Source organism: Urocitellus parryii, chromosome 5 (genome assembly GCF_045843805.1).
Source record: "Urocitellus parryii isolate mUroPar1 chromosome 5, mUroPar1.hap1, whole genome shotgun sequence".
Classification (NCBI taxonomy): domain Eukaryota; kingdom Metazoa; phylum Chordata; class Mammalia; order Rodentia; family Sciuridae; genus Urocitellus; species Urocitellus parryii.
Genome location: NC_135535.1, coordinates 176,300,096 through 176,320,759, shown reverse-complemented (window position 1 = coordinate 176,320,759; position 20,664 = coordinate 176,300,096). Strand labels below are relative to the sequence as shown.

At 34.8% G+C, this 20,664-nt stretch overlaps 1 protein-coding gene across 1 annotated transcript in view; it reads right to left on the bottom strand.

Moving 5' to 3' along the window:
* Positions 1-20,664, bottom strand: part of Btaf1 (B-TFIID TATA-box binding protein associated factor 1) — a 92,597-nt gene that overhangs the window by 1,619 nt on the left and 70,314 nt on the right. Inside the window, exons 25-37 of the mRNA XM_026397385.2 lie at positions 20,237-20,385; positions 12,977-13,129; positions 12,495-12,616; positions 12,242-12,409; positions 10,694-10,771; positions 10,430-10,559; positions 8,602-8,743; positions 8,384-8,514; positions 5,978-6,103; positions 4,033-4,185; positions 2,586-2,797; positions 1,169-1,328; positions 483-653 (exon numbers count right to left, since the gene is read on the bottom strand). Coding sequence (XP_026253170.2) covers positions 483-653; positions 1,169-1,328; positions 2,586-2,797; positions 4,033-4,185; positions 5,978-6,103; positions 8,384-8,514; positions 8,602-8,743; positions 10,430-10,559; positions 10,694-10,771; positions 12,242-12,409; positions 12,495-12,616; positions 12,977-13,129; positions 20,237-20,385 — 1,895 coding nt within the window. The remainder of the gene's footprint in view (positions 1-482; positions 654-1,168; positions 1,329-2,585; positions 2,798-4,032; positions 4,186-5,977; positions 6,104-8,383; positions 8,515-8,601; positions 8,744-10,429; positions 10,560-10,693; positions 10,772-12,241; positions 12,410-12,494; positions 12,617-12,976; positions 13,130-20,236; positions 20,386-20,664) is intronic.

Genomic DNA, 20,664 nt, shown 5'->3' with positions numbered 1-20,664 from the left:
TGCAGCTGATTTTCTGAACCTGTGAAGGTTTTTTTATTTTTGTTTATTGATACTGGGGATTGTACTCAGGGGCACTTGACCACCGAGCCACATCTCCAGCCCTATTTTGTATTTAGAGCAAGGTCTCATTGAGTTGCTTAGCACCTAGCTGTTGCTGAGGCTGGCTTTTTTAGATCCTCCTATCTCAGCCTCCGGAGCCACTGGGATTACAGGCGTGCACCACTATGCCCGGCTCTGAAGGTTTTTAAATTCAATACTATCAGTTTTGTATCCTGAGATTAGTATTTCCAGCTGGTGCACCTTTTTGATTGTGGACTATTATCTGATGTATTGATTTTATCATCTACTATAAAAATAATGACTACTATTTATTGAGAATCTACTTTAGGTATCCTAACTGCATATATATATATATATTTATCCTCACAACCAGGAAGCCTGTGAATACATTAAACACAAAACAAATTGTGTAAGTTTCCTACCTTATCAAGAGTAAAGAGATCAAGAAGTTGATCAGTTCCCATACTCTGCAAACTAGAATTCTCTTGGCTAATAACGGTATTAGCTATGTTCATCTTGAATTTCTGCAAACCCATTATTTTCTCTTCCAATGTTCCTCTGGTTATTAATCGGTAAACATTAACCACACGTTTCTGAATGAGAAAAACAATTAAGCAACTGTAGCACACATTGATAAATTCTACGGTTTACCAAGTCAGGGGACTAATCTTAAGCACTTCTGTTTTTTTCTTCCCATTATTTTTTTATTGGGGCATTATAGTTGTCCATAATGATGGGGTTTATTGCTACACATTCGTATATGCACATGTACTAAGTACTTTCTATTATGCTAATTAGAACTGGAATTTTTCGTCTGGCTGCATGAGTTCAATGTATGCAAAAACCATAGAATATTAGGGAGGGACACTGACCCAGGTTTTCTTAGCCCCAAGCACCTCATTTAATACATAAGGAAATGATACTACACACAAGTTTAGCGACTATCAAAGACTACAACTTGTTAATATCAGAGTAAGAGCCTGAACCTGAATCAAGTCTCCTCCCCCCCCTTTTTTTTTTTGGTGGGGAGGTGGCAGGGGTGGTAGTGGTAGGGTATTTTCCCCAGGGTACCAGTTAACACATGTTTATGTGAAACTAAAATATTTACCTGCCCAATGCGATGGGCCCGGTCCATAGCTTGTAGATCTCGCATGGGATTCCAGTCATGCTCCACAAATACCACTGTGTCAGCGCCCGTCAAGTTAAGCCCCAGGCCACCAACATGAGTCGTAAGTAAGAGAACATCTATGGATGGATCATTGTTAAACCTAAAAGTACAGATATCAAAAAATAAAATTAGTACCTTTCTTACTAAGGCTCTTATCACAGAAACGGTTTAATAAAAATTAAAGAGCACAAATGAAAACAATGCTTTAAAAACACATGGATATTTCTATGACCTGAGATGAAAATATCCTCTTTTAAAAATTGTTTAGTTATAGATGGACACAATATTTTTGGGTGATGCTGAGGCTCGAACCCAATGCCTCACATTTGCAAGGCAAGCACTCTGCTACTGAGCCACAACTCCAGCCCTGAAAATATCCTCTTTTAATATACATAACATCTTTAGTCCATTCTATACGGTCAGAAATTACATAAACAGATATAATAAGGCCAACTAAATTATATTTTATAAAAGATAAAGACTAAGTTGTAAAAATACAACACTAAATATAATTAAGATAAAACCTGGAACAGAAGTGTGGGGAATAGATTATATCATTCAGGGAGGGTAGAAGATAAGACTTTGGGAGGTTGTTACTATTTTACTAGTTCTAGAAGATATTGATAAAGGACATCTATTAGTTTCCAGGAATCTAATATCACTAAATTTAAAAATAACAATTACCAAGCCACCATTACATTCTTATTATGAGCAAGCAATGAGCTTTCAACTTTATTAACATTGTTAATACAATACAGATCTAAAAGGGTATTGCCATTATTCCTATTTTAGAGGGACTGGGAACACTGTTTAAATAGTATAATCAGGAGTCAAACCTGGGTCTGTCTGCCTCCAAAACTCCCTCGTGGGTCTCTAACTGTATTGTGCCTAATAATCTTTTAGACTTGTTCAAAATGCCCAAAGTCAGCAGGCTTGGGACAGAACCTAGGAATCTGCATTTTAAAAAAGGCAATCACTGAGATGTTTGAAGCAGATCACACCAATTCTGCCTCCTGGATAGGCCAACTTTCAAGAGGAATCAGAACAGATATTTAGCTAAGTCACTTTTTTGCTTCCTCCCACCTAAATTCCCAAAAATGTAAAGGAGAAAGTAGTTTTCTTAAATTTCTTACATGCTTTTCAGAGTGCTTTATGAATATACTTTTTCATTTATTGAACTGCTGTATTTCTATATTTTTGTATTTAAAAAGGATTTATTTGGGTTCAATTATATAATTGGAAAAACATTCACAGACATTTAGCCAATGAAAATACCTCACAAGGCAAACTTCCAAATATGTAATAATGCATTTACTATACCGTGATTTATAATAACAGAGTTTTGGGAGCCACTTACCGGGAAACAATGGAATGCCTCTGACCAGGAGGTATGCTGCCATCCAATCTCAAATAAGTGACAGAGGGCAGGTGAGGTTTCAGCAGATCATGTTCTACTATATCAAGCATACTTTTAAGCTGACAGAAGATCAGTATCCTGTGCTGGGCCACAACAGACTCTGTGCCACTCTCTGAAGTACTGCCATTTCCCAAACCACAGTCCAACAGCAACTTGGAAAAAGAAATTATTAGGTATTCAATTAAAGTAGATAACAATTCTCACTATCACAAGTACTTTTCTCTATGGCAAGCAAAGGGTAAATGAACCTGTAATCTGGAAAGAGATTAGTTCTCTGGGCTATAATCTGTCACCCTTTAGCCTTGGGAACTACTTTTTAAGTGCTCAGACTTCAGAGTTCCTTGGTCACCTCTTCAGGAGGTCACATCTAACAGGGGCTTCTCCTTAGTTCTTTGAGGCTCATTGGAGCCTCAATAAGTGTTGACTGAAAGTAACGACAAAGCAGATGACCCAGGCAAAATGATTCATAAAAGATCATGAAAGAAAAAAGTGTGAAGAATACACAATGGAGCAACTACATTGGAGAGAACCAAAAGCATCCAGCTAGATCACCTGGATTCCTGATAAGAGTCCCCCTTTAACAGCAGGAAACATACTGCCACAGATCTTTTTATTTCCTATACCCTAAGTCATTCAGTGAATACTGTTACTTGCAGTGCATACAAAATAGTTATAAGGCAATGTTCATTATAATATTTTTCATAATAGCCAAAAGGCAGAAATAATCGAAGTGTCAATTCTGTAAATATTTCAATTAAATTGACACAGGTGCATTAAAATAAGTTGGAAATCATAATTTAGAGCTTTATAACCTTTATATATATATATATATATATATATATATATATATATATATATGAAAAAAATATTTTCAAATGTTCTAATCATATACCAATTACTTTTGTCAAAAGAAAAGAATTCTAAAAACATTTCAAAGTGACTATAAGTGATATATTTGTTGCTCCCCTCGCCCTCCCCCCCAAGTTCTGGGGATCAACCCAGGGCCTTATGCATGCTAGTTAAGCACTCTACCATTGAGTTACATCCCTGGCCCTCAATTTAAAATTCTGATAGGTTTCCCACATCTGGGATGATGGGACAAAATGGTTTGAAGATTGTATGGTGCTAGAAAAAGGGAAAACGATGGGCAGAGTTTTTGGGTGATGGAAAGTTTTTGGAAATAGTGTTATACAATCATCACCACCACTTATGAATGTAATTAATGCCACAGAACTGCACACTAAAAGCATACAATTTTTTAAAAGGGCTATATCAAAAAATTAACAAGCCAAATGTATATCTATGCATTATTTATGTATTTTGGAAAAGCAAATTTACCTAGTGTTAAACATCAGGAACATATCTTACCATTAAAAGACATACATACTTGTTTCAAAGCTGAGAGTTTAGGCGCATGTTGAATATCATGAAGAGAAGAATTCTGAATTGCCAGTTTTTCAGTAGTGCTCTTGAACTCTGGATGTTGGGGTGTTAAAACTAATGCTGGATGGTTGCACAGTTTACGTAAGTATTGTAATGCCTTTAAGAGGGGAAAAAGTATACATAGTCCATTTCACATACCACAAAAGTTTATTTCTGTATCTTAAGTTATACCATCTTGTCTATATTACCTTTTTTCTTGGAAAACTCCTACTCATTATTCAAGAACCAGTTTAAATGTCTCATTTGTAATCCTTACAAAGTTTGTATATTTCTAAGAATGTAATTTGTAACTTGAAAACATTGTATTGTTTATATCTGCCTCCCCAACTAAACAATGAGCTTCTTATGGCAAAGAGAATGTCTTATTCATCAGCAACTTTAAAACCCTTTCCCACTCAAAGTGCCTGATAATGTATACAGATGTTTCTAGAACTAATATTCATTTCCTAAAGAAGGATTTCTCAAACTTTTGTGGGTATAAATTTTCTTGAGGATCTTGCAAATCTGCAGTCTTTCCCTAGACTAACTAGGCAGCATTCTAATTCAGTAGATGTGGTGGTGGTGTGTGTGTGTGTGGGGGGGGGAGTGAAGGCAGGTGACTGAGAAACAAATACCACAGGATTTCTTCTCTAATTCAACCACACTCTTTTTTCTTCTGCCTTTCACTTGGTTTATGATTTCAGTCTCACCTTTGGCACACAGTTTTGTATTAGTAAGCTCTACTGACAAGGCTCAACATCACTGAGCACTATGATAAATTGTGTGGGAGAGGCATTAAGTCTTCACAACCACCTCTTCCCTCTCCTCTGTTTAAAAAAATGGTACCACAGGGGCTGGGGTTGTGGCTCAGTGGCAGAGAGCTTGCCTAGCATGTGAGGCACTGGGTTCGATTCTCAGCACCATATACAAATAAATGAACAAAATAAAGGTCCATCAACATCTAAAAATTAAAAAAAAAATGCTACCACAATTAATTTTCTATGGTGGAATATTTCAAGAGGAAAAGGAAAAGTGAGTTGACACTTGCCACTTTCTTTTCATTTACTAACCTGTCAAGCACACAAGACATGTTCTGTCTCAGGACTTCTGTATCTTCTGCCTAGAATCACTTCCCCTCAACCCATATGCATGCTTTAATTTTCCCTGAATGTCACTTTCTCAGTGAGGAAGTCCCTAACCCCTCTAATTAAAAACCACAACCTACCCTAAACTCCTGTCTATAATTCCACTCTCTGCCTTATTTTTAAATTTTCTCTTAAATAATATGTATTTTGCCATCTCTACAAGGGAGAGTCTATTTTCTCCACTGTTTTTTTTTCCCCAAGTGGCTAGGAATCAAATCCAGGTGCTCATACATACTAAGTGCCAGGCAAGCACTTTACTACTAATGTACACCTCCAGCCCACTGTCTATTGCTTTACTTAATTCTAGGGCGTAGAAAAGTTACTGCCATGTAGTAGTTTTAGAATGGGAAAGATTTTTTTTCTTTTTGGTACCGAGGATTAAACTCAGGGGAACTTAACCACCGAGCTACATCCCCAGCCCTTTTTTGTACATTATTTAGAGACAGGCTCTAAGTTGTTTAGCACTTCGTTAATCCGGCTTTAAACTCATGATTCTCCTGCCTTAGCCTTCCCAGCTGCTGGCATTACAGGCTTGTGCCATGGCACCTGGCGGAAAAGATTCTTGAGTCTAAAACCCTTCTTTGTATGCAATATACAAACATATTCTGCATTTTTGTATATTTAATATTTTCTAATTAATGTTAAACAGGTACTTTGACCTATTTTGATTCATATGCAATACTGAAAAAGATTGAAATAAACTCATATTTCAGTGTTCCATATAAAAATTGCACCATTAAAAAAAAAGTAGACTATAAACTATACCTGGAATACATGGCCTGTAGCTTTAAGCTTTGGTTTTTCAGTTTCTTCAGAAAGTGCAGCTGAAGAAACTGTTTCATCAACATCACACTTGGCACGAGACTTGGCAAAATCTTCATAGAGCTGAACCTGTAAAATTGCCCCCATGAAAACAGTGAAGTATATAATCAGGCATCATTAAGTAAAAAAAAAAAAAAATTATTATCTACAATTCACTACTGATATTATAGATTATCTACTGCATCTTGGTAAATTCTTTTAAATTTACATTTGGAAAAAATAAGTATAGCACATGAAGTTTGGTTGCAAAAGTATTAAAAATACTAGTCAAATAGTCCTATTTCAGTTTTCTTACTGTTCAGAAAAATAAACACTAATAAAAGAGAACCTGAACCCTTCCAACCATATGGAAAAAGACTACCTTAAATGAAGTTATGTGAGTGAGACCCTATAAATGATTTCAATAGACAAAAATTTAAAAGAATGTTACCACTAGCCTAGAAAGGGAACTCCTATCAAGTTTAAAGCATTACCTTTGGGGTCTGGGATCCTGCACTGTACATACTAAAATAATGTAAAGGGCAATAAAATCTAGAGGGCTAAAGAACAGAAATCAGAGAATGAAAACCTGTGAATGCTAAACAAAGTCAAAATGTCACTTCCCTCTGGAGCTCTCTTCTTCCAAATGTGTTATATACCTATGTTATAGCATCACCACCAGTATATCACCAGAGATATTTCTTTGAGAGGGCATCTTTTTAAAAACTGCACAACTGTAATTAGCCCAAGTTTTGGAAATGAAGGAATGGAAGACCAGAGAGATGAGGTACAAAAGAATCAGATCTATTAGCTTTCAGACTAGTACCTTGCCCACTAAATCCATGTCAAATTTATCAATACTAGCTAATACATTGGGGGGTAAGGGTGGTGAGTAAATTTCTGATGTGTGCATGTAGCTTCCGTTCATTTGACAATACTAAATCAAATACTCCTAATACTGATCAGATTGAATGTATATCAAATACTCAAGTATACATCAAACAAAAAATTCTGACTTAGAAGCTATATCTTACTAAGTCAAGTGACAGTTCTCATTTACATCCTTAGAAAAGTAAAAGAAAAGGTTCATAATAAAGTCTTCTGAAAAAAATCAGAACCATGCAGAAAACAAATTTAATTTGGTCAATTTATGGGAAATGTTTAATACTTCAAAGAGGATGAAGTTCCACTGATCAAAGTTTGAAACTCAGCCCTGATGTATTTTGGCTCTATGATTACAGATAATTTGCTTAATTTTCTTGAGCTTTGCTTTCCTTGCTTGCAAAATGGGGATTAACAATAACTATAATGCTATTGGGAGGATGACATACCATATTCATAAGCAGATTTTTTTGACCCTAATAAACATTGGTTTATAGTAGCCACCCCAAATCCATGGTTTTGCTTTCTGTTTTTTCAATTATCCATGTCTGAAAATATTAAATGGGAAAATTCCAGAAATAAACAATATGTTTTAAAACATGTGCTATTCTAAGTAGTGTGATGAAACCTTGCACCATCCCAATGTGTCCTGGTAGGAATGTGAATTACCCCCTGTTGTTGAGCATAAACACTACCTGCCCATAACTCACTCAGTTATGTCTCCATTATCAGATCAAGTGCCATGGCATCACAGAGTCTGTGTCCAATAAAACTTATTTAACTTAATAATGGCCCCAGAGCACTAGAAGAGCAATGCTGGCAAGTTGAAAATGCCAAAAAGAAGCCATATCTTTGAATGAAAAAGGTGAAAGCTCTTATGAAGAAAGAAAAAGAAATCATGCTGAGGTTGCTCAGATCTATAATAAGAATAAAACATGGTATACATAGGTTTCAGTACTATTTGTGGTTTCAGGTATCCATAGGTGGTCTTAGAATGATATGTATCCTCCATGGATAAGAAGGGACTACTATATTTCTTCATCAATTTAACTTTGCAATCTTTCCAATTAACTAGACATTTAAGAATGCAACTATGGGGCTGGGGATGTGGCTCAAGTGGTAGTGCGCTCGCCTGGCATGCATGCGGGCCCAGGTTCGATCCTCAGCACCACATACAAACAAAGATGTTGTGTCCGCCAATAACTAAAAAAAAATAAATATTAAAATTCTATCTCTTTAAAAAAAAAAAAGAATGCAACTATGATACTGGATTTTGATCTAATGCTGAATTCTAAGTGCACATATATCTAAACCCATATTCACATAATTAAACAGATTAAGTTAGGCCTTATATTATATCTGTTTGACACAAAATATTCCTAAAAGCTAGGAAAGTCAAAGCTATATTGTATAAACTATTTTATAGTTTATATAAGACATTCTGCTAATAAAGATAGCACTAACAACTACAATCACCAGATTCCTAACCTGGAGAGGACTAAGAGTACAATAATAATCTTGAATAATTTTAGGTGGAAGATCCTGCAAAACATCTTCTTTCATTCTTCTCAAAAGAAATGGCAGGACTTGACGGTGCAGTGCATCCATCGCAAGAACACCTGTTAATAATAAGAAAATGAGTTTTTAAAAGTTGGGAATGAACTACATTCACTAACATAGGCTCTATAATTAGATCTCTTTCATACCTGCTTCTTGTTCTCGACTGGAACTTCGAGCATCTCTACTTGCTAATATAGGTTTCCCGTATCGAGCAGCAAATTGACGTTCAGTACCCAAAAATCCTGGCATGAGGAAATCGAACAACGACCACAGCTCCAAAACATTGTTCTTAATATAAAAAAGGAATACCAATTATTTTTTGTACTGGGATCACTTCCTTATACTTAAGAAATAGAACATTATTGGAAGCCCATTATGACGACACAAATGGGAGATAATCACCACATTATTAGGTGTATGGTGTAGGTCTATTTTCAGAATAGTATCCTTGGAGAAAATATTCCATCCTATTTGAGGGAAATCTAGTCTCCTCCATCAGAATGAGACTAGGTCCATGGTGTTTATACCATACTGCTAGCATCTATGAAGCAGTAAATAGAAGAGCAGAAAGTTTCTATTTATCTTTGATACCCAAATTAACAGCAAGATTTAAGGAACTTGGCCACAAACACCATGTCTTCAACAAAGAAATTCTATAAGAGTTTAATTATAAGGTCAAGTCCACCCAGAATTTATGGGTTGTGGGGCAAAGGCCTAATAAGTTCCTTCCAAATCACTGGGTTGTTGGGTGGGAATCAGCACTTTACCATTTTGGATGTTTTCCCAATATATGTGGATTCTATGGTGCCCATTCCCTTAACTCCCCCTTCCAGAAAGGTCTTCTGGGTCACCATATCTTTCTCAGGTCACTATGCTATTCTGCTCTCCCATATGCTCACCCTTCTAATCCCACTCAGGCTCCACAGTGCAGAAATCCACCTGACAGCAGAGTAAAACTGTTCAAATGGAGAAGGGGAAAGAAAGAGGGCCTTTAACTAGACAAAACCCCAACAACTTCTTTTGATGTCTGAACCAAGTAAAAAAGCTATTATCTATTTAAAGCTACTGTGATTTTTTTTTTTTTTTGGGGGGGTGTCTATGTGCTTGGGGATTTGAACCTAGGGCCTCATGCATGCCAAGGAAAGCACTTTACCACTGAGCCACATCACCAGGCCCACTGTGATATTTTTATATGACTTTACATTGAAGCAAAACAAATTCTGATAATTCAAGCCTAAAGAGTCGTCTTTTCCCTTTTAAGTGTACTCTAAAAAAAAAAAAACTATTGATAAATTTCTAAAGACTTACCCTTATAATAATCATCAAAAATAATTTAAGCAAAGTAATAAAGAACTACCAATTTTTAGAGTTCAGAGGAATCTCAGGGGTCACTTGGTGTTCACTCTCCTACTGACTAGAAAATAATCAAGGGGATTTTCCTACCAGAGTTGGTTATCCAGGCTAGATGTGAATATATTTGCAACCAAGTCCAACAACAGAATCTTTCAAAAGTATACAAAGATACCTGCATATCCATCCCTTTCCTTTTTCAAGATAAACTTATACAATTGTTCCCCTTCAACTGCCTCCTTATATCAGGTATTCATACATTCACTATATGATGATTCATTTTATCAATTGGTTCTAGTTTTTCAATATTAAACCAGATTGCAGTGTTATACTACAGAAGGAGAATCATCAGTTTGGAGTAAAGTCTGACTGACTTCTTTCATAGTCTGGACATAAGACTCATATTTACATAGCCTAAAATTATATTTTAAAAATGACTTTTAAAGCCTGGTTTGTTCAGATACTGCTATATTCCAACTGAATCATTATAAAAACAACATAATTATTAGAAAATTATTAAACTAAACAGGTCCTTCCATTAACTCACTGCTAATTGCCAAGCCTACTCTCCACTTGTCAAATGTTTTTTTAAAAAAGAAAATAGGAAGAACAGTAAATAATTACCTGGATTGGGGTTCCAGAAAGAATAATTCTATAATTAGCAGTCAGTTGTTTTACTGCTTTTGACAACTTTGTTTTTCCATTTTTGATGACATGGCCTTCATCAAGAATACAGTAGTTAAATTTAATATTTCTAAAGGAGAATAAATAGAAAATTTTAGATCTTTTACTATAAGTAACTATAAGGAGAATCTCAGAAGCAGGAAAATACAAAGTTTCTTCAAATTTGATACTGTTTCTCTAAAAAAAAAAAAAATTAATTCTTACCTAAAAAAATCTATGTCATTCCTCACAACATCATATGAAGCCACTATCAGATTATGCCTTTTTACTTGATGCTGTAACCTTTATTTAAAAAAGAAGAAAATTAGGAAATCTTCAAAGTTTTAAGTGCAAATTTAATGATGAAACTACAGCTACCATGATATAAAGTACTTCAACCTGCTTCAGTATTATTATTAAGCCCTTTCACTTATTCTCTATAGATGAACCTGCTACTTGAAAGACTACTCTCTTTATGATGTGGTCCTGTTACTCTATTAAGTTTGATGAAAAAAGAGATGAAGACTGATTCAAAATGTGGTGGGCATTTTAAACTTGATTTGCCAACATCTATTCTCTGGGAGCACCATTTCTTTATCATTCCAGGTTGTCCTGTGGGTGGGGGTGGCATACAGAGGGTTATCATCACATATTCCCTCAATCAATAAAAAGATGATGCATCAGAACCAGTTTGAGCAATTCACAATATTTTAAATTCTGGCCACAGAGGCTGGTTTTGAGATATAATCCAAAAAAGGCCAGTCAATCATGTGTATTGCTGATGGAAGGGGGAAGATCTGTTTATTATAGGTGCCAAACTGGGACAATGTCACCAAAAGAGCTAACTAGTTCTGCCCATGGTCACCTTGTCCACCACAGACTGAAGTCCAGTAGAGATCAATATAATAAATTGGGAGGAAGAGCAAATGAGAGTAATCTAGATGTGCCTGAAGAAAGAATCCATCCCTAAAATTTAAGATAGTGAATGAATTTACCTTTTCACTTAAGCTAGTTTGAATTGAATTCATATTACTTGCCAATGAATTCTAATCAAGAGGCACTTGCCAATGAATTCTAACTAAGAGTAAACTGCTCAAAAGTGCAAGTTTCTGAACTGCCTGGGTACAAATCCTCACTCTACCCACCTTATTAACTGAATGACCTTGGACCCAGGCCTTATGCCTTAAAGTCTTTATCTCTAAACTAGAAAAGCTGTTAATACAGAAGAGCAGCCAAAGCTATGGTTTAATCAGCAACCTTTGACTAGCCAAGCTTTAAAAGATAAAATGAAATAAATGAACTTCCATTCTTCAAAATTTGTAGCTAGGAGCATAAAGAGGTGTACTAGTTAACAGCAAGGGGGTAAAGCAACAAGAACTCTAATGTTGTAATGGCAGTGGAGTGGTTAGAGCAATCACTGTGAACCAAAAGCATATTTGAAAAGAGGGAAGGAAGAGGAAGGAACAAGGGAAAGGGGAACTCTTATAGAAGAAGGTAAAGAATGAAAGTATAACAGAAGCAGTAAGAAGGTACTATGGTAACAAGGCTTCTCAAGGAGCATACAGAATGAACTTGGTTCCCAGATAGCTTCTCCGCTCTAATACCACCTGACTGTACAATGGCTTTGATAAGATTCAATGATAAGTATACCCACCTTTCTTAAATGAGTAATTTTCCGTCTTATCACTAAAAGAGCTAACTAGAATTTATTTTAAAATGTTTTACTCTTTCAAACTACATAAAAGATTAAAATATTTTTGTTGTGAAACTTACCTTATTCGTTCGGTGGGAGGTCCAGTATAGTGCAACGGATTGAGATATTCTCTGGAGCAAAATTTACCTACTTCATCCACCCAATGACCTGTTAATGTTGGTGGACAAACAACCAAGGAAGGAAGTGGCATACATTCTGCCAATTTTGACCTTGCATATTCCTGGGCCCTTTACAAAAGCAAAACACAACAAACTTACCAGCTTGTTTATATTTCTTAGAATCTACAAATCTTAAACTAAAATTTAAAATTACCTGTGACAATGATCTCCTGCTAGAATGCAGATGGACTGTAAAGTTTTTCCTAAACCCATGTCATCACACAGAATTCCATGCAGTTTATATTTATTAAGAAATGCTAACCAGTTTACACCATCCTATAAAGTTAGGGGAAAAAAAATATAAATTTGAATAGATGATAATTTTTTTCTTACAAAAAATATGTTTGCACAGACCAAATATCTTTTTTAAAATATTTTTTTAGATGTTGAGGGACCTTTATTTTATTCATTTATTTGTATGTGATGCTGAGAATTGAACCCAGTGTCTCACATATGCTAGGCAAGCACTCTACCACTAAGCCACAACCCCAATCCCCCAAAATCTTTATATAAGCAAAAGATAAATAAATGTGACACTAAACATAAGATTTTATGAGGTCAATTTAAAAAATTCTTCAAGGTACAATGGAAAGGAAAAATAACTGTTTATATTTACAAGATAAGTATAAAACTTACCTGCTGATATTTTCTTAGTTCAGCATTGATTGGTACTGGAATTTTATAATTTTCTAACTTTTTCCCGTCTAACAATTGTTCCAAAAAGTGTCGCTCTTTTGCTTTCAACTGGATTAATTCTTCTGACATGTTTGGAGGGTCTGGAATGCCTGCCTAAAATAATTTTTTTAAAAATGTAATAAAACTATTTAGTCACAATTTTTCATTCTCAAAAGTATCAAATAAGTCTTACCAAAACAGAAATACACAGAAAAAAATAAACAATATGTTTTTAAAGACTTAAAGACAAACAAGTCTAAAGAATTTGATAGGTATTAAAACTGCTTGAATCAGACTACTAAGAAAACATATGAGGTATTTTAAAGAACACAGCTATGGCTTAATTTTCTCACACCATGAATTACTTGTTAAAAAGGTAAATAAAAAGTTATGTAGTTTAAATTAAATGTTGTAACTGGGAGTTTCTCAATTTTAGTGTTGTGATGCCCTCTGGTATTTGATCTCAAAATGTGGTCTGGAGAGATCCCTGTGGTAGAGACCCCCTATGGATCCTAAGACCTTTTTTATTATCAGAATAATCTGAATTGACTTTTTTTTTTTAGGGTCTCCAATATGATTTCATTTTTTAAAAAGCCAATATTTGCATTTTTTATTGTGCTGACATCTGCATAAAGTTTGTTGAGTGAAATTGATAGTGTTTTTTTTTTTTTTTTAAGAGAGAGGAGAGGAGAGAGAGAGAGAGAATTTTTTTTTTAATATTTATTTTTTAGTTTTTTTTTGGCGGACACAACATCTTTGTTTGTATGTGGTGCTGAGGATCGAACCTGGGCCGCACGCATGCCAGGTGAGCGCACTACCACTTGAGCCACATTCCCCAGCCCCTGATAGTGTTTTAAGAATGAACCAAGATATACTAGTAGTCACTGTATTCCTCACAGCTATCCACTAGCATTTTTTAAAATGCCATTCACTTAAGAATGACACTAATAAAGCAGTAAAAATGACTAATGTTATCAAACCTCAATCCTTGAATACATCTTTTTAACATTCTGTGAGATAAAATGTGAAATACACATAAAGTGCTTCTGCTTCTCAGAGTATTATATATTGAGGAAAAGCACTTGTGAGAGATTGTTTAAATTGTGTCTTGAACTACCCACTTGTTTCGTGTTTTCATTTTTTTTTTAATAAGTGATCTAAAGTTTTTAGTACTCTGTGGTGTTCAAAGATTCACCTTGTATGAATCCAAGATTTAATTATCAGCTAATCTGTCACATTTTTAAAGATTAATGATTACTAACCTTGGATTTATACACAGTACTTTATATGTCAACAAATTTTGCCCAGAGACATAATGTACATTAGCATATATTATTATTATTATTATTATTATTTTTATTATTATTTAGATGGAACAACACTTTACTTGAAAGGATTGATGAGCCATGGTTAATTTGACTGGAATATTTGGTTGACATTTTCTCAGAAATTAACATAAGAACAACTGAAATAACCTGTTGGCACTGATAAAATTCAAGATTTTCAGAGAAATTAGCTTCCCAATACTTCCCAATGGTGATATTAATGAACATCTTTTAAAAAATGTATGATGAAACAGGGCTGGGGATGTGGCTCAAGTGGTAGCGCGCTCGCCTGGCATGCGTGCGGCCCGGGTTCGATCCTCAGCACCACATACAAACAAAGATGTTGTGTCTGCCGAGAACTAAAAAAAATAAATAAAATAAATAAAAAAAATAAAATACTGACATTTCTTTAAAAAAAAAAAAAAAAAAAGTATGATGAAACATGTCAACTTGTGGGAGACCAGTATTTCCCAATGACCAATATGCTATAAAACATGTATGAGTAAAAAGATTCATTCAGAATATAAATTAAACTAATGGATTTTAATGTGAGAAGATATGAAATATTCATTGATAGAACTTTAGATTCTTACTACCCAGAATATTTTTAAAAATTATCTCTTTTTGAGTTTTGGTATGCTTTTAGATCAAAATATATCCACAATTACTTGAAAAGACCATCAAAAGATTGCACCCTTTTCCAACTACCTAACTCACTGAACTTTCTTCAAATACCTCAACCAAAATAACATATCTCCAACTATCTACCAGTAGGGCAAACATAAAAGAGATTTACAGAAACGTTAAAAATTGTCCAGTTTCAACTTCTATTACAGAAAATATCATAAACTAACGCTCTCTGAGACTTCAATTTTCAAAGTGTAAAGAGGTCCTGAAAGTAACAATGAAAGAAAAAAAAAAATCAAGAAATTATTTTTTAATTTTTTTAGTTAAACAAAATAAAGATACTGTGTCCTTGTATATTTATTTTTATGTGGCGCTGAGGATCAATTGAACCCAGTGCCTCACATGTATGAGGCAAGTGCTCTGGCACTGAGCCACAACCCCAGCCCAAGAATTCCATTTATAATAACATTAAAACAAACATTAAGGCCACGCATAGTGGTGCACATTTGAAATCCAGGCTACTTGAGAGGAGGAGGCAGGAAAATTATAAGTTCAAAGTCATCCTGGACAATTTAGCCAGACCCTGGCTCAAAATTAAAATTTTTAAAAAGGGGACATGGAACTCAGTGGTAGAGTACTTGCCTAGCATGTACCTGGATTCAGTCCCCAGTGCCAAGAACAAGAACAAAAATTTTAGGAATAAATTTAACCAAGATTTAAACAAAAAAATTTTCTCTAGTTGTAGACGGACATATGCTTAATTAATTAATTAATGTGGTGTTGAGGATTGAACCCACTGCCTCACACATGCTAGGCAAGCACCCTACCACTGAGCTACAACCTTAAGCCCTAAATTTAGCCAAGATTTATGTAATATCTATTCAAAAATTCAATGGCATTTTTCAAAAGCACAGAAAAACAATTCTAAACTAATAATCCTAAAATATATGGAACCCAAATAGCGAAAGCAATCTTTAACAAAAAGAACAGAGTTGGAAGGATCATACTACCTTATTTAAAATATACTGGAGGGCTGAGAATATAGCTCAGTAGTACAGCACTTGCTTAGAATGTGCAAGCCCCTGAATTTGATCCCTGGCACCATAATAGTAAGTAAGTAATAAGTAAAAAGAGAACTACAAAGCTGTAGTAATTAAAACAGCATGGTACTAGCATAAAAACAAATTATAGACCGATCTTTGACAATGGGTCCAAGAACACAAGAGGGAAGAACAGTTTCTTCAATAGATGGTGCTAGGAAAATTGGATGTACAAATGTAGAAGAATGAAATTGGACCCTTATTTTATACCATATACAAAAACCAGGTCATAATGAACCAGACTTTCTATTAGTCTGATTTTTGTTACCTGAAGCTGAGTAACTTTCTTCATTTGCACATCTCTGGCTAAGGCCTCATGGCAGATGGCACCACAATCATGGGAGCCCATGTGAGAGGGAAAGATCACATCTTGAAATGGGAAGCCAGAGAGTAATTCAGGATTCAGGGGTTGAGCTCACTCTTATAATTATTCTGAGAACTAACTCAGGGACCCATGAGACCACCTCAATTCCTTTGGCACCCTCAATGACCTAAGGATCTCCCAATAGTCTCTACCTCTTAACATCAACACACTAGGGCCAACCTTCCAATATATGAGCCCTTGGGGAAGGGGGGACCACATTCAAACCAGAGCTGACTTCGACATAAGACCTGAAACAAAACTACCAAAGAAAACAGGCAATTGGCTTGACATTGATCCATACAATGATTTTATGGGGGGATAAAACCTCAAAGAAACAAAAGCAAATGGAGACTGATGAGAATGCATCAAACTAAAAACCTTCAGCATAGCAAAGGAAGAAATCAACAGTGAACCTACAGAATAAGAAAAATTATTTGTGAGCTATCCATCTGATAAGGGGTTGATATCCAAAACATACAAGGAATTCAACAGCAAGAAAATAACTTAAAATGGACAAAAGGGCTGGGGTTGTGACTCAGTGGTAGAGCACTTGCCTAGCAAGTATAAGGCACTGGGTTTAATCTCATCACAACATAAAAATAAATAAAGGTACTGTGTCCATCTGCTAAAAATATATACATTTAAAAATATATATTGTAAAAAATGGACAAAGGACCCAAATAAATACTTCTCAAAAAAATGTATAAAACAGCCGAAATGCTCAACATCATTAATCACCAGGCAAATCAAATTAAAACTACTATGAGCTATCACCTCACACCTAATGAATGGCTGTTACAGAACTACCATATCATCTAGCAACCCCACTTCTATGTGTATATCAAAAGAAATCAGAACATTGAATGGAAAATTTCACTACTCATTACAGTTTTATTCACAATAGTTGAGATGATTTGGAATTAACCTATGTGTTTATCAACAGGTGAATAGATAAAGAGACTGATATATGATGGAACACTATTCAGCCTTAAAAAACAATGAAATTCTGTCATTCATGACAACATGTATGAACCAGAACAACACTATGCTAAGCAAAACAAGCCAGACACATAAAAACAAACACTGAATGATCTCACTTTGTGGAACCTAAAAAAGTCAAATGAATAGAGTAGAGTAGAATGGTGGTTGCTAGGGGTTCTGTAGGAAGGGAAGTAAAGGAGAAATAGGAAGATGTTGGTTAAAGGATACAAAGTTCCTGAGGGAATGAATAAGTTCTACAGCATGGTGACTATAGTCAATAATAATATATTGCCATACTTAGAAATTCTGAAAATGACACTAAGGTCTTTTATATAGTGGTCTAGACATTTTTTTTTTCTGGCCACACTGGTTATTTCTTAATATCATAATAAAATCTACATGCAGAGAAATATGACAATTTAAAATAGATTTATAAATTAGTACTTTAATAAATTATAAAACCAACATCTCTTTATTAAAACAAGAAAAATCACCTTAGAAAATCCCCTATGCTCCTTGACAATTAGAATCTCCATTTCACTTTCCCAAGAAGTAATCACTTGACTAAATTTTACCATGATTTCTTTCTTTTACATCTTTATAAGTGTGCATCCAATTTCTTTTGCCTGTTTTTTAACTTCATAAAAGTGGAATATTATGTTAAGAGTTCATTAATAGAGCTGGGGCTGGTGCTCAGTGTTAGAGCACCTGTCTAGCACGTGTGATGCACTGGGTTTGATCCTCAGCATTATATAAAAATAAATAAATTAAATAAGGGTATTGTGTCCCTCTACAACTTCAAAAAAAAATAGTTCACTAATATTGTTCTATGTGTCTGCAGTTTGTTTTTGTCGCAGTGTAAGAGTTCACAACTTGGGCTGGGGATGTGGCTCAAGCGATATCGCGCTTGCCTGGCATGCACGGGGTGCTGGGTTCATTCCTCAGCACCACATAAAAATAAAATAAAGATGTTGTGTCCACTGAAAAAACTAAAAAATAAGAATTAAAAAATTCTCTCTTAAAAAAAAAAAGATTTCACAACTTAAAAATCTACTGTTCATGAATATGAGTTCCTGGTTCTAGACTACTATAAGTCATGCTATAATAAGTCTTCTCGAAAATGTATCTTGGCACATGTGTTGAGTCTCTCTATATATTTTTATGTAGAATGGATTTGCTACTTCATTGAGATAAATATCTTCATCAAATAAAGCCAACTATTTTTTCAAAGAAGCTATCCAATTTATATTCATAATTTCGTGGTAGGAATATAAAATGGTATAGTAACACTTTGGGGTAGTCTGGGAGTTTCTGGAAAGCAGTCATGGAGAGTCCTTAGAAAGCTAAACTATTGGAAGCAACCTAGATGCCCTTCAAAAGATGAATGGATAAAGAAACTATGGTATATATACACAACGGAATATTGCTCAGAATTAAAAGAGAATAAAATTACAGCATTTGCAGGTAAATGGATGGAGATGGAGAATATCATGCTAAACAAAGTAAGCCAATCCCCCAAAACAAAGGCTGAATGTTTTCTCTGATAAGTGGATGCTGATCCATAATGGGGAGGATGAGGCATGGGAAAAATGGAGGAACTTTTGACTCGGCAAAGGGGAGGGGGTTATGGTGGTTGCATGGGGGCATGAGGGCAAGTTGGTGGAATGAGATGGACATCATTACTTTAGGTACATGTATGACTGCTACATCGTATACAACCATAGAAATGTAAAGTTGTGCTGCAATTGTGTACAATGAATCAAAATGCATTCTGCTGTCATACATACCTAATTATAATTAATTAATTTTTTAAAAAAAAAGTTTAACAAGCTGGGTACTGTGGCACATGCCTGCAATCCCAGGTACTTGGGAGGCTGAAGTAGAAGGACCACAAGTTTGAGGCCAGCTTCAGCAATTTAACAAGACCCTGATTTAAAAAAAAAAAAAAAAAAATTGGGGGATGTAGCTCAGTGGTAAAGCACCTCTGGGTTCAATTCCCAGTACCAAAGGGGCAGCAGGGTTAAACTTACTATGTGACTCAGCAATTTCATTCCTAGATATTTACTCAAAAGAAATAAGAACAAACATATATGAAGACTTGTAAGTGTGCCATGCTCATTATTCACAATAGCCAAAAGCAGGTAACAATCCAAATATCCATCATCTGATGGATAAACAAAACATGGTATGTTCATACATGGAATTCTATTCAGCTATAAAAAGTAAGTACCAATACATTCTATAGTATGGATTACGTATGTGCCTATTTCCTGAATTATGTAAATCCTATCAAAATATTAAAAAGCAGCTTGGTAATGGGATCTAGGCTCATCTCTTGCTTTAAGACACTTCTACTTCTTGCTTTAAGACACTTCTACTTGCTCCAATAGTTTAGCTTTCTAAGGACTCTCCATGACTGCTTTCCAGAAACTGCCAGACCACATACACTATTTCTGTCCCATGAATGTACTCCAAAGTGCTCCAATTAGCCTTTTAAATTTCTTGCTCCATACTGCTAAGAAACTTCATTTGCTTTTTACAGTTTTAATTTCTATCTCTCAAATTTACCTCTCAACTAAACTTCAGCCCAGAGAAACTTAGGAACAATTCTATTTCTAGAAGAGCAGCAACAAATCAGGTCTCTAATTTCTTTTTAAATTAAAACACTGTTTTTAAAAAAGTATCAAAGTATTAGAAATCTTAATACTTGTAACACTTTCAAATTAATGCCTTTTTGAAAAAACTTGACATGTTTTAAAGAAGAGTAAAATTATTATGAAGTTACAGAAACATTAAATCCATAAACCAAGTATTGTCAACTTACCTCAAGTGGCATGAGTCTAATTAATGTTGCAAAACATTGCGTAGCCATGAATCTTACACTGTCTGTCTGATCACTCATTCTTCCTAACACAGGAACAACTAAAAGAACAATATATGGAACAATACCAACATCTAGTTGTTCCATTACACCTGAATAAGTGATTAAGGAAATTTTGAAAAGATGTTTTCAATAACAATGACTATATTGTTCTGAAACACTTCCTTATTTTCTCATCTGCACTGAGATGATAGTTATCCCGAAAGAACTATGATGCAATTATAATATCATTTTCATACTGTACTTCTGAAACCATTATATATTTTTTTCATGATTGAAAACATAAAATTATGTTTTTTTGCCTAAAGAAGACTGGAGGACATTTTAGTAAAAGGATTTTTTAAAATAGAAATTTCAATGTCAAAAAAAAA